The 13,868-nt window shown below is 44.2% G+C and overlaps 1 protein-coding gene across 5 annotated transcripts in view; it reads right to left on the bottom strand.

Moving 5' to 3' along the window:
- SMARCA2 (SWI/SNF related, matrix associated, actin dependent regulator of chromatin, subfamily a, member 2) overlaps positions 1 to 13,868 on the bottom strand; it is a 182,668-nt gene that overhangs the window by 132,738 nt on the left and 36,062 nt on the right. For all 5 annotated transcript variants that reach the window (XM_035029127.1, XM_035029128.1, XM_035029126.1 and 2 more), the window contains 4 exons: positions 9,193 to 9,319; positions 7,056 to 7,229; positions 5,802 to 5,975; positions 3,275 to 3,445 (listed from right to left, as the gene is read on the bottom strand). In XM_035029127.1, the coding sequence (XP_034885018.1) occupies positions 3,275 to 3,445; positions 5,802 to 5,975; positions 7,056 to 7,229; positions 9,193 to 9,319 (646 nt within the window). The remainder of the gene's footprint in view (positions 1 to 3,274; positions 3,446 to 5,801; positions 5,976 to 7,055; positions 7,230 to 9,192; positions 9,320 to 13,868) is intronic.

Below are 13,868 nucleotides of genomic sequence, written 5' to 3'. Positions count from 1 at the left end.
TCTTCAAAAAAAAAAAAAAAAAAAAAAACAACTCTTACAACTACATTTCAACAATTGCTATCCTACATTTATACCACAGAATTGTTTAATAAAATAACTACTATTTACTGGGCACTCACTATGTGCCAGCATACCTTCTAAATGCTTTAGATACACTTTGCCATGTAATCCTATCACCTCCTCACAGATCAGAAGCACTAGGCAACAGATCTTTTAAGGAAATATTCTGTAAGGGAATAAAAGCAAATTAGGAGGGTACGTTTTCTTCCACAGTTAGGAACTTAAAAGTTTGCAGACTGACATGAGCTCTTGGGCGGTGGGACCAATTTTCTACGTTATTCCTATTTGTACACACCCTGCTGGCTTTACGTAGCCCCGTGTCCTTTTTTAACCTGTAGTCACCCCACAGATGTTAGAGACCAGTCATGGGAGAGGACAGATACCTCAAGGTCATGCTGAGTGCACATCAGAGTACATTAATCCCGTCACACTGCAAAGGCTGGTTTCACTTAATTAGATATTTCGATACTTTGCAAATTATTCCTCCTCTAACACCTAGGTAGATACATATAGTTTGCCTCCTTGTCTTTCACTTCAAGGGCATTAATGGAAGACCGGGCTGAGAGCGAGAAGTTCCAGAATGATGTATAAATGTATACTTCATAGTAGAGGTTCTAATGGTGAGAACAGAGGTGCAAACACGCCCGTGGCAGGGTTCAAGGAGACCCACTCTCCTGGTTACCAACAACGAGGAAACACAACACACTTCCCCAGAAAGACAGAGGCCTTCCTCTGTTACACTGGGGCAACATTAAAAATAATAATAATAACCCTCTTCCAATGAAATCACAAGTTCAACCACACTCCCCTCTAACAGCGGAGACAGAGGCAGCCGAATCCTCGCTGTCCCCACACCTGTTGCCTTAGCACGATGCTGCTGGTCCACTGGCTCAGGAAAAACAAAGGCTTATTGAGGCCTTACTTAACTGCAGAAAACAACCTCCAGAAAGGCACAGCATCATACTTGGTTCTGTGGGAAGAGCGGAAAGGGTCGGCACAGAATTTTTTAAGCTTCTGGACCCAGCCTTCCTCCCCAACAGAGAAGCTGGAACAAGCCACGCTCAATCATTCACTCTAATGGAGGGAAGAACTACAGATAATCCAGACTGTCAAATAATCAGCTTTTGAAAGCATCCATTTTCTTTGCACTTGAATAAAGGTGCATCTGGAATTGGGGAACTCTCTTTGAACCAAGTCTCAAAGCCCCACGAAAGGGACGGTTTTCAGGAAGGACTGGGGAGGGGCCGGGTTTCTTTTGTTTCCCTCCTTATCCCATTCATCCCAGCAAAATGGCTCTAGGAGGAAATCCAGCCGGGCCCCTCAGTCCTGATGAAGGCAGGGTGAGCTCCCATGCTAGGCATCCTGAGAGCACGCCAGGGAAGAGGCAGAGAGCTGATGATAAAATAATGATTCTGCACATTCAATCACGTGCAGATAACCAGCGGGAGCCACCCAGAGATTCTTAACCGGCAGACGGGAGTGGGACTGGCTTTGGTATGGACCTTTCATTTGCCAGGAAACCAGGCCCCCTCCCCAGTCTGGCTCCCAGTCTTCCTTCACAGCGTTCATCATGGTTTGTGATTATCTATTTGGGTGTGTATTTGATCAATGTCTCTCTGTCTCTCACTCCCTGATGGAACTGAAAGAGAGGGCAAGTGTGCTTTTCCTCAACATCTCCTTCTTTCTCCCCCAGCATTGAGCACTTTGCCTGGCTCACAGTAAGCATCCAGTTAATATTTGCCGGGCAAATGGATAAAAGAGAAAGAACACCTGCTATCAGCAAACCTGAAGGCAAGGGTCAGGAAGTAGAGAGCCAACCTATAGATCACGTGGGGTTGGGAGCACCAAGAAAAACATTATGACAGGTTCCTGCTTTGTACAGATTAATACGAAAATACAGGCATAATCACTATCACTCAACGATATATCTTTCTTTGCTGACAATGATATTAACAATCTCATATCATGCCAGGAATCTATTAATTATAAGCCAGAAGCACAAATCTGGGCCATTGGCTTTTAATCACACGCAAAATGTAGAATTTGAACTTTAGTACTGAAAACACTGACGGTGACCTTGCTGTGGTAACCTCTGCAAAATACACCTCCTCCGCATTAGGAAAAATGAAAACGGTCATTTCACACGGTCCCCCTATGGATTGTTACAGAATCCTATCTGTTTGCCCGTGTGCTCTTCCCTGACTCTGAACACGTCCTTTTAAGTCAGAAATCGGGAGCTGGAATTCTGCAAAGTCTGTAATACTACCTTGACAAGAAAATGAGGTCTTTCTCCCCGACGACGACGAACTGTCTAAATCCAAGCCCTGAGTCATCCCTTGTTCATCTTCACAATGCGGGAAGCTATCTTATACCAAAGAAGTCAGGGGCAAGGAAGCGCCTTCTCCATCATTTATTCCTCCCCCTTAATTACGAAGCAGGTATGAGAATTCAGGAGCCATGAAATTAATTATTTTTTTGAAAAACATTTTGTTCCGTGATTCAGTGCAGAGAATACATGATGAAAAGCCACCCAGCCTCACTCCTCACGACCTCGACGAAGACTTTCTCTTTCCTGTGGACGTGTGTGTCCAGGCCAGTCAGGATCCGCCATAAAACAAAATACGAACCAAGAAGTAAACCTCCAGACCACTCAAGCTTCAAAGAGGATCTACATTCACTGGTCTACACGGGCCGCTTACACCTGCGTCGAGATATAATAGCCACAGAGCCGAGATTCTACATCTTACCCTTCCCTTTCCATGCTAATTAGGCTCTATTTTACATAAAACCATTTACTATCCTTGGTAATGACCGAAAACCCTGGCCTGCCCACTCCCCTTAGCACAATCAGGGCAGCTGAACTGAACGCACCATTTGGGCATGGCTGCCCGTCTGAACAAACAGGAAGGAGGCTCTGAAAGCAACCCAAAGCCGTCCCTCACACCCTCCTTGGGTTCCTTCCAACTGCACTCTGCCTTTTCTGCTCCATTTTCATGGCCCTACCACACCAGCATTAACCTCAAGCAAACACTTACGTGTGCCCACGTTTTTTTCCTTTTTCTATTGACCCTATACGCTTCATTCTGAAACACGCTATGGAACAAGGAAAATACGGCCTGAACCGTTTCTGCTCACCTCCCACCCATCACACGCTCACCTCCAACATCCCGTCTGGCGCGCCTGGTTCCCTCCCTCACACCATTAGGGCGCTCACCTTCTTCCTCCTCCTCCTCTTCTTCTTCTCTTTGGCTGCTTGGGCTTGCTTGTGCTCCCACACCAGGTTGGTCAGGTTGGCCACATACTCATCGGTCTGCTGCAGGAGGTAAGCTAAACGCCTATCTTTCTTTTGATCGATCAGTTTTCTGTAGCCCTCTTCATCTTCAGCCTATTAAGGAAAAGAGGGACATAATCAGAGCACAGTAAAGATGGGATGGCAGCTCCACTGTCCACTCAGCGCTCCCCATCACCGTCTGAACTCTGACTGGTGGTGAGCACAGTGAATGGAATGATCCAGGCTGCGGGAGTGACCGTGCACAATCCGGGACTGGGGTGCGGCCTGGGAGCGCAATGCCCGCCCGAGTCCCAGGACACGGGCTCCGTGGCAGGGTCAGGACCCAATACCACACTATCTACCCGGTGTGGGCAAGCACTTTGACTCACTTCTGTGTTTTTTGAGGTTCCTTTGCACAAAAAAAAGATCTGAAAATTTGACAATTCACCATCCGACTGTATCCTTCACTTGGAAGCATGGGAATTTTCCAGAACAACCCAAAGTGGGGAGAAGAGTATAGTCTCTCATATAACCAACACCAAGCAACCGAAATGAACTCAGGAAGACTCCTGTCTCGTGGCTACCCTTCCCGCAACTCCCCTTCCCAATCCCAAACTGGATTGCCCTGCGGCCGATTCCAGACATACTATCGTTTCATTCAGAAACATTTCAATAAGCATGTCTAAGGGCAAAGACTCAAATGGACTTTGACTAGTGTAACTTCTCGTATGTAAAAGCTTTACAAACGTGGTGGTTGAGAGCAAATGTCCAATCTGGGGGCATTTTTGTCACCGATCGGCACGGCATGGTGCGCCTAGGTGACTGCAGGCAAGGCATTTAGCACCCGGAGTCCGATACTGCTGAGCCATAAAACAGTACAGTAACTTCCACCTCTGCCTCCCATTAAGCAACATTATGAGGTTAAGTGCCATAAAAACTCTGATGTCCTCGGAGCCATTTCAGGAGAAATCTCTTTTATACATCCCAATAAAAGGACATCTCAAAATATTTTCCCCAGTGTGACGCAGGATAAAAGGGACGTGTCACAAAATCCTCAAGAGGCAAGTGCACTGCAGCCGAGCTGAGGATCTTCAGTCCAGGGGCGTCACTCCAGCTTTCTCCCCAAGTGACGGAAGTTTTATCACTCAGTCTAGCTGCTGTCTGCCCCGTGGATGAGCACGAACCTCAAATGCTATTATAACTCTAATTGCTTTTGGTTATGGTTGATCTCACTTGAAGAAAGAGTGATAAAAAACTTCAGTTTCTCTGTTATCTGTATATTCCATCATTTAATTGCAAAAATTAATGATTTGCAAATGCCTAATCATTAGTGTCAAGCCAATCTGTTACTGAAGTTCTAATACAGTTTCTCTCCAGCTGAATCAGACAAGTTTGACTGCTTGCTGCTCAGGTCACTATAAAAATGGCCTCCCTAGCTGGGTGGAAACCTCGTGGACAGTCTTCTCCTTCCCCGCCCCTCCCCCCCCCCCAAAATGGAGAGGGAGGTGGGAGAAGATGGCAAGATTTAGTGGTACATGGACGCAGAGCCTTTTAAAATATGGTGTTAACTCTCTGGAATCCAAAAAAGGTAATGAAAACAAAATGCAAACCATAATACCACCAATGAAGACAGTGTCACTTGGAATTTTCCAGGGATGTAATTAGGGGCCAAAGCTAACAATTTCATCTCCATCCCATACTCGGGCACTATGTCCAAGGTAGAATGTGCAGGTCTCCTATCATTAGAGAGCACACACGCTTTTCTAAAACCCACAGTGTGCTCTGAGGTCCGATTCCAAAAATGAACGGTCAATAAAACCAGACTCCCAGGCCAATGATGTAAACTGATCCCTTCTGTATGTATCTACCCATTAAAAAATAACAGCACAAAGGTAATGATCCGTGAATAGCCTTTGACAATAACACAGCCATAACCAAAAAAGTAACATTTCAAAGTTAACTTAAAAATCACTTTTTACACTAGAAGGGAGAAATTTCTACCACTAAAAAAAAAAAAAAAAAAAAAAGGGATAAGCACCAGCGGCTTTAAGCAACAGACCTTCGAGTCCAAGATACAAGTTAATGACGCATCTGCTCAAAATAACTTGTGTCATTAGTCTCAAAAGTGGCAATATTTTAAAAAGAACGAGCATATCCATCCTTCTAGATCTGGTTGTTAAACCTCCTATGAACTGGGGTACCTGCCTTGATGCGAGAAGCTATATTCTGCACAGCAAGGCCACCCCAGGACATGGAGATATTAAATACTCATCAGCTGTGGCCCTGGGTTTGTGGCATGCATCGTTCAGAAAGGAGATATTTTTACTCCATCCATATGAAGTTCAAAGGCGCGTGTTCATATATTTGATAAGCCGCTTTTACCCACTCTTGAGATGGCATATTTAACATTCTCAATACAGGTGCATGCCGGAACCCCACTGCCCGGGGTCCCCGCAGGTGAGCCCCTTACCATCAGCCTCCGCATTCTCTCCTTTTCGATCCGCTCCGTCTCTTTTTTCTGTTCTCTTTCGGTGTTGGCATGCCAAGTTGCCACTGCTTTGGATAGCTTCTGGATCTTCCCGGCCACAGACCGATGGTACTCCTTAAAATCTTTTGCATGCTGCAAAATGCTGTTCAGGTATTCCTACAGGCCCCGAAGGGAGGAGGGAAAAGGATACTTAAAGTCTACTTCCCAGTGTCATCCATGGAGCCCAAGAAAACGCTCAGGAAGCCTTTCACAACAGCAGAAGACTAGAATCTTCTGTGGGGCAGGTGCCCTGGGATGTCTCTTGGTAGCTGAGCTGTGGGCTTTGGGGCTAGTGGGAAAAGCAGCCTCTCAAAGGCACCAGCTTGTGGAAGGGAAGCCTCTAGGACCTCAAAGATATAAGGCCTCGTGAAAACAGCAAGATCAAGGATGTGACAGATGCCTGCAAAACGGGCAAGGATAAAACTGAAAGCAAATCACCCTCCAGTCAGCCCAAGGTAGGCAGATATTTCCAGGGAGAACCAGGTTACAAAAGTAATGCCCCTTCTGCTCTAACTCAAATGCCTCAGCACCATGATTCGCCACCCCTCCACCTTATTTGGATCGACTTTTGAAAGACAGGAGAGGAAACGTGTACCAACGGACAGCTAACATCTTTCAAAAGGAAACTAACACCGGGCACTAAATTAAGCACAGGAATACAAACACAATGTAAAGGTTTGTAATGCAAAATCAAACTCTCCATCAAACTACTTCCAAACGCCTAGAAAGGAATGTTTTAAAATATCTGCCCCTATGAAACCTCCAACTGGGCCCTGGAAAAGCCCAGGAGACTGTATTTATATTTGCTATAAAAATAACCATGTGCTCTCTTCTTTCCTTTTCCAAGTTCCTGCTCCTGAGGATTTTGCCCCTGGCAACTCTCCCATGCCCATGCGGCGGGCATCTGCGGGTGGGATGATGAAGAGGACACCTGCCTGGTATCCAGAAAGCACAATCCCCCATCTCATCCCCGCCACAGGAGGCCGTGGGCAGGCCGCCCATGTCCCTGGCATGGCCTGTTTTTCCCCCCTGCCTGTTCCATGGGCCAGTCTGCCCACGGGAGCTCCCAGGAGCCTTTCTGCTCTGTGATGTTCCCACCTCACACCCCGGTCCATTCTCCAGGCCTCCGGACCCCGCCTGAGGGCTCGGTCGGGGCGTCTCTGCCAGCGTGGGGGCGCACAGCCCAGGTCTCGGTACCTGGTGCTTCTGCCGACGCTTCCTCTCCTGCTCGATCTTCTGTTGCTTCTCCAGTTTCTCCGTCATGCGGGCCTCCCGCAGCGTCTGGCGCTTACTCCGTTTGTAGGCTTTGGAGTTGAGGGCCGTCTCCAGCGTGGTGTCCCGTCGCATGCAGGCCACCACCTCCTGTCTCAGCTGTCGGGGTGGCAGAGGGGAGAGTGGTTGGAGAGCCTCACCAGATGCAAGGCCTGGCTCCTGGGCCCTGCCCTAGCTCCCGGTCAGCACGGGCACACGGGGGGGCTCTAGAAGGTGCACCACCACAGCGGACCTTTCTGTAAACCAAGGGACTAAACCGTGCCAAATTTATGTGGTGTTTTCAAAGATGGCATAAGTTTTCTTTCCAAGCCGTTCAGATTAAGGAAACAGAACAAAACAAGACAAAACAAAACAAAACAAAACAAAAAACAACCTAAAAAACAAACCAAACAACAACAACAACAAAAAACCCCAGCACTGTGACACTGAAAAAAAGCCGACGTTGTCTTGGGGTTTTAAATAAATTCATTCATCCCGCTTAATTATTCTAATGATATTAATTAGTTAAAGAGCTTTTGAAATATTTTACTTCATTTTAAGTGCCATACTAACATTCTCTTTGTGTCTAGAGATTAACTTTAATGATGCTCTGCAAAAAAGAGTAGAAAAATGACTTCCTGTTCACGTACAATAGCAGCAGGTACTCAAACACTATTAATGCAATGTTCATTCTCATACGAAAGATGGGAGATCCTGGCGTTGGCTTCCTCCCACTCCCAATGAGGATATTCGTCAAGATATTTAGGTTTCACACTGTATCATGGACTTCCCTTAGATTATCATCAATGTGATGTGTTATCCATGTTGGACGTTATGTGGTGGTAGCTGGGGGTCGGGGTTGGGAATATACATTAAAACAGGAATTCGATTCAACCTCAAGTCAGCATCAACTAGAGTTAATTTACTGGGAAACTCCACAGATCATGGATTTTTCCACAATATCAACCAAAAAATCAGAAACCGGTAAGAGTCCAGCATAGTGAAGTGAATCTGAATATAATCTCATTTGTGAAAATCTACTTGGTTATTACTCATTTAACAATACTGGATTAAGCACTTTATCAATGCATGGTAGGACGTCGCCTGTAAGAAAGGAAGTGAATGGGACTCAGAGCCTTTTATTTTCTTTCTTTTACTCCCACAGAGCTGTGGCCAGCTAGTTCCCCACCACCATGGATGTCCTCTTGTGACATTATAACCAAGAGGGCAAGTGTACTCCCAGGTTCATAGGACAGAGGCAAGTGGGGTGGCTTTGCGATTTCAGTCACATCCTGCAACATACTGAGTCATGCAAATTCCTTTCATTCATTAATAATTCATTTTGCACCCCCCCAAGACTTTCACCAAGTCAACCCACCGGCCTGAGGAATACGCGCTCCTCTTCCCCTTTGGCTAAATGAGGCAGTGTGCAGACCGGGAGACCGGCACCTTTTGGGTCCACAAAGCCAAACTCACCAACGTAAAAATTAGCGCTCCTTCGTTTCCCTAGTAATTTAGCAATGGTAAAATAGATCATCATGCTAGCTTTGATTCATCAGTAACTACTAAGAACCAGAGCAAGAAAAAGAGATGATCATCAACTGATCAGTCACCACGTGGGGGTGTGATGGGGACAAACAGTTTTATGTGTTTCTGTAAATGATGAGCTATTCATTTAGCAGAGTGGCTATCGTATTTGTTAAGATTATTTTCATCGTCATGGCTAGGATTTTACATTTGTGTTTACAGAAGAGGCTCTGATCCTGCTCTCCCACCTTCTTGTTTTTCTTTGCACTCATAAAGGCAAGCTATCCCATTTGTTCTCGAGGTTTCATCCACGGTAACAAAATGCCATTACTCTGACTTTGGAAACCATAATATGGAAGGGAAAAAAATGTCTCTGATATACAGAAGCAAAAGAAATATATATATAGAATAATAAGCAATTCATCCTCATTACTTTTAGCTCTATGTGGCTGGTCTAAAAGATATACTATTTTACTAAGTTTATATCTTTCTAACAGTATTGAACAGACTCACATTTATTTCCTACATCTCAGATTCACTGGGGAAAAGGTATTACCTGACGCTGGAAATTGAGTAACCGAAGTGCTTTCAGTTCCACGGTTGCTTTGGTTCGTAAATCTGGTGGCAAAGAGCCAGGCAGATTTTCCAGTTCTTGTATCCTGTGAGCTATGCGAGCCTGGAGCCTAGAGGAGACGAAGAAATGAGGGAAGGGAGAGGTGGAAATATACATTACGATTTAGCCTTAATGATAAACAATAACCCTCGGGTCTAAGTTCCTGGCAAGACACATTCCAGACGTTGCCGGCCGGCCAATTTCTGACACCCAACTAGAGTTTCTGATGTAAAACAGAGAAAAGCTACCTTCGCATGAACGCAGACAGGTGCTACGTGTTACCGAACACTCTGGCCTTCTTCACTAACCTCTCTCTAACACCCAGAAGAAGAAGGGCTCATGATGCATCTAGGAGGGAAGTCAAGTGCCATAGCTTGTCTTGAACAGAGGGAAAACGAGAGACGGGACCGTGGCATTGGCTCCCAAACACCCAGCCAGCCAGAGCGCAGAGCTGAGACGAGAGTTTTCTTCTTAAGTTTTAGCTCTGTCCCAGGCAACCGGGCTATTTGCCCTCCTTGTCAAGATGCTGATGACAACAGCCGTTAAAGCTGAGTGAACAAGAGCAGTTTTAGGTGCTGCTGAAGCCCACAGAAATCAGCCAACCCAAAACATTCAGAGAGAGCCGTGCCGACCACAACCACTTCCTCTATGAGCAGTGCTTGTCTGAGAAAAGAAGAGGCAAACTGGGCATTTTTAAAAACCAGGCTCGGGGCAGCAGGAGATGGTGAAGTAAGAGTGTTCAAAATCTACGAATTTCTAGAAAAGGATTGCTGGGGATTCTCATCCCAGACATCCTCAAAAATATAACTGCAGGCCCTTCTTCATAATAAAGGCAGAAGAGAAGAGAAAAGACATCCCACTTTCTTCACTCAGTTGGGATACTTTTACTGTTACCCATATAAACTGGCTCCAGAGTTCACCTGGATCCCATCCTTACAAATAATTACACACCATTTAAATCTATTTTTAGAACTACCTCCTCCCTCCAAATTTGGGGCAGGAACGTCTTGGAACAGATTTCCTGAAGAACAGTAAAAGGTAGTAAGTTAAACTAAGTTAACATTAACTACACTAAGGTGTATCTAATGCACAATTTTCTTTAATTCTCCCTCCCTCCCTCTCTCCTTCTGTCTCTGTCTCTGTTGCACACACGCACGCACCCCTACCAGGTAAATTCTAATAATGGTCCCATCTTACTGATGAGAAAATTCAGGTTTGGAGATAGCAAGAAACAGGCCGACTTCACAGAGCTAGTGATTCACCTGGTACCTGCAGTGACACCGTAGATAATTAGTATACATTTCCTAACTACCGCTTTCCTGGACCTCAACTCTAATAAAAGATGATAATTAAAGATTTTTGTAAAAATTCATATTATGCAGGGCGCCTGGCTGGCTCAGTCGGTGGAGCGCGTGACTCTTGATCTCAGGGTTGTGAGTTCAAGCCCTCCGTTGGGTGTAGAAATTACTTAAAAAGTAAAATCTTAAAAAAAAAGGAAAAAGGAAAATAAATAAATAAATAAATACAAATCCGTATTATGGTTTTGTCAGCCTTTATGATGCTCTGTGTTAACACGAAAAAGTAAAATCTTGTCTGACCTAGATGTCACAAAATATCTTAATACTTCATTTAGCCCGAATATCAAAATGAGTGCTTTAAAAACAACAACAACAACAACAACAAAACCAAACTTAGAGCTGTTTGCTCTGGTAGAGAAGGGAATGTCATTTTTTTCAAAACTTCGAAAATGATAGTAAGAGAAACACATATTTTTTTCACTGACTTCACTGGAAACATTATGGCAGATTCCTATCTTATTTGGTACACACATGTTATTAATTCTGATTTACTGAATGATTTATTGTCATAATGTGCTATTAGTATGTTATCACCCTGTTATTTCAGCTGTATGTACCAACACAAGCAATCACACCTTTAAGTGGTTTAACTGTGCAACAGACTAAACATTTGTGAGCGCAAACAACAATAAGAAACTTCCATCAGTTTTGAAATAGAAAAATTAAATAAATAAAATAAAAAATAATAAACTTCCACCATTTTACTCTTTTGATCAAATTGTTCAGGCTTACCCAACATTCTTTTACTATTGATACTCATGGGATGAGTATTATGGGGTTTTTTTTTTTTTATTTTTCACTGTAGGAACAAAGGTCCATTTCATTTGTCCAATTCAATTTTTTAAATAGTGACATAGCCAAAAATCTCCAGATATAGCCAAAGATGATGCATCTTAACTACAATATTGATAGAAAAACCTATCACGGTTTTTTTTTCCAATATGTAATTTAAATGAGAAAAAAAAAAACACCCTAAACAGAACAACTTTACTCATGTACAATGAAGGCCATACTACAGGAAAAATAAATATTACAGCATGGTAGATGAGGGCCATTGATTTGGTCATGCCACTTCCTTGGTTCTAGATTTACTGCAGACCTTTTTCATTTGAATATCCCAGAACTCCAACCATCCCTTGATATTCTGGTTTTCTCTCTTTGACGAAGTGGGTCAGGTGTGAAATTAGAGGCATAGCTGCTTTTCCTTAATCTTCTAAAGGTCCTTGGAAATAGGACTAAACAAATAATCTTAGGACAACGGGGCTGAGGGTATAGAGATTAAATCACACAGACTGGGTGGGGATGGAGGGGGGCGGGGAGGCGGGGACTGGGGGCAGATGGAGCCTCAGAGTAGGTGGGGAGCCGGTGTGTGTGTGCGGGGGCGGGGGGGGGGACCCTTCTTCCTGAAATGTCTGCTTCTCCAAAGGGCCTGGTAATTTGTCAGTCAATCTCAGCTTCCCCGGCACAAAAGAATCCTTCTTTTACGAAAGGGAGGCAAGAAGTGCAAAGTGCAAACATTTAAACTATAGAATAGGAAAGGGAGATTCCAGAGTAAAATTATATGCATTCGATTCAGTACATGGTGGGTGGGTAGCGAGGGTATGGGAGGGGCTCCTTTAATGTAGGAAATTTTATCTCCTTGCCGTGGTTGTTGTCGTTGTTAATAGAAATCTTCATTTTAAATAATGCTCCTCTCCAGACAATTTCATCTCCCCATCAATGGGATTCAGCAGGTAGTCTGATAAAGAGATTCAGGATTCTAAACTTCTAGAAACAACAACACAAGCAATACTGCATAACTGCAGGAGACTCATTTAGTGTCCTCACGAGCACAGAAAATTGAAGCAGAATTAGGTCACTCCGGTTTTTCATACAGATTGAACAGTAAATCAAGAGGGGTTACTGTTCCGGCAAGAAAAAGAGTTCCATTAAAGGTAACAGAATATTTGTTCAGGTCCAGAGGAGAAGTTTATGATTCCTGTAGGAGAGTTATTTGAACAGAAAATGACACTGGTACATTTTGTTCCTTCAAGAAGCTGAGTGACACTTAAAAAAAAAAAGAGAGAGAGAGGGAGGGAGAGGGAGACTGACTTTTTGTAACTCTGCTTATAAAATGGCCCTTGGTAATTTTCGAGAAGGAATTTCAGGGTTGCAATGGGGAGCAGGGAAGGACAAAAAGCAGGCTAAGCAGGCTACGCTTGCTTCCTGAAGCAAGGTGCGCCACCGTGTTCAGGCTAAATTCAGAAGTGATCCCGAAGAGGGCTAGCATGATGCAACGGGGCTCTTCTCAGATACCCTCCTTGGAATGAGAAGTGCATCTTCTGTGCAAATATTTGTGGAATTAGTTTGCATGCAAATGTGAAACCCGGAGCCCTTTTGCCCAAATATCTACCTTGGAGTGGAAGAACAGAAGTTAGGTATACGGATAGGGCAAGGAAATTGCCAGAAAGACCGGGGGGGGGGGGGGGGGGTGTGGAAAAAAAAAGCACTGGAAATCTCTCTCTGACACTTACTACAGAAAAAGGCAGTCAGTTCCATTATTAAGAGAAAGATGGTCAAAAAGAAAGGATCCTATTTAAATGGGAACAAAATGTTTTAATGGCAGGACTTGTACAGATCTGAGGCAAAGCGTTCACAGTCCACCGGCAGAAACTTATTTATGCTCTTGCTGAATAAAGAAGGTCAATCTGTCAAAATTCTGATTTTATGATGAACAAGAGAAACAGCCAAATGACTTAAAAGTTAGAAAGAAATCTGAGATTCTGACAACTTCCTTTCAATTTTTATAGATGAGGTAAGTGATATTACAATGGTCAAAGAAATGAACAATCTGTTAGAGTTTCTGACAGATGATTTTTGCTCCAACCAAGTTTATAAAATTATAAAAGAGTTCTTTTTTTTTTCCTTAGACCTTGCTCAAATACTCAATGAGAAGATAAAGATACACTGGACCCCTCCAGTTATTGGTGCTAAAGATGAGTGAGCCGTTCTCTCAACGAGGGGCAAAAGGAAGAGTTCCTTCGCTCTCTTACAAGAGCACTTGATCTAACCCTTTCTGAAGGAGAAATGTAACTAATCTCTGCAGCTGAACAATTTATCTCCATAAAGAGAAGTCATGGGCGCCTGGGTGGCTCAGTTGGTTAAGCGACTGCCTTCGGCTCAGGTCATGATCCTGGAGTCCCGGGATCGAGTCCCACATCGGGCTCCCTGCTCGGCAGGGAGTCTGCTTCTCCCTCTGACCCTCCTCCCTCTCATGCTCGC

This window comes from Mirounga leonina, unplaced genomic scaffold (genome assembly GCF_011800145.1).
Source record: "Mirounga leonina isolate KUSES-001 unplaced genomic scaffold, KU_Mleo_1.0 Mir_224, whole genome shotgun sequence".
NCBI classification, from domain to species: Eukaryota; Metazoa; Chordata; class Mammalia; order Carnivora; family Phocidae; genus Mirounga; species Mirounga leonina.
The sequence above is the reverse complement of the archived record's forward strand: the minus strand, read 5'-3'. Positions and strand labels throughout refer to the sequence as shown.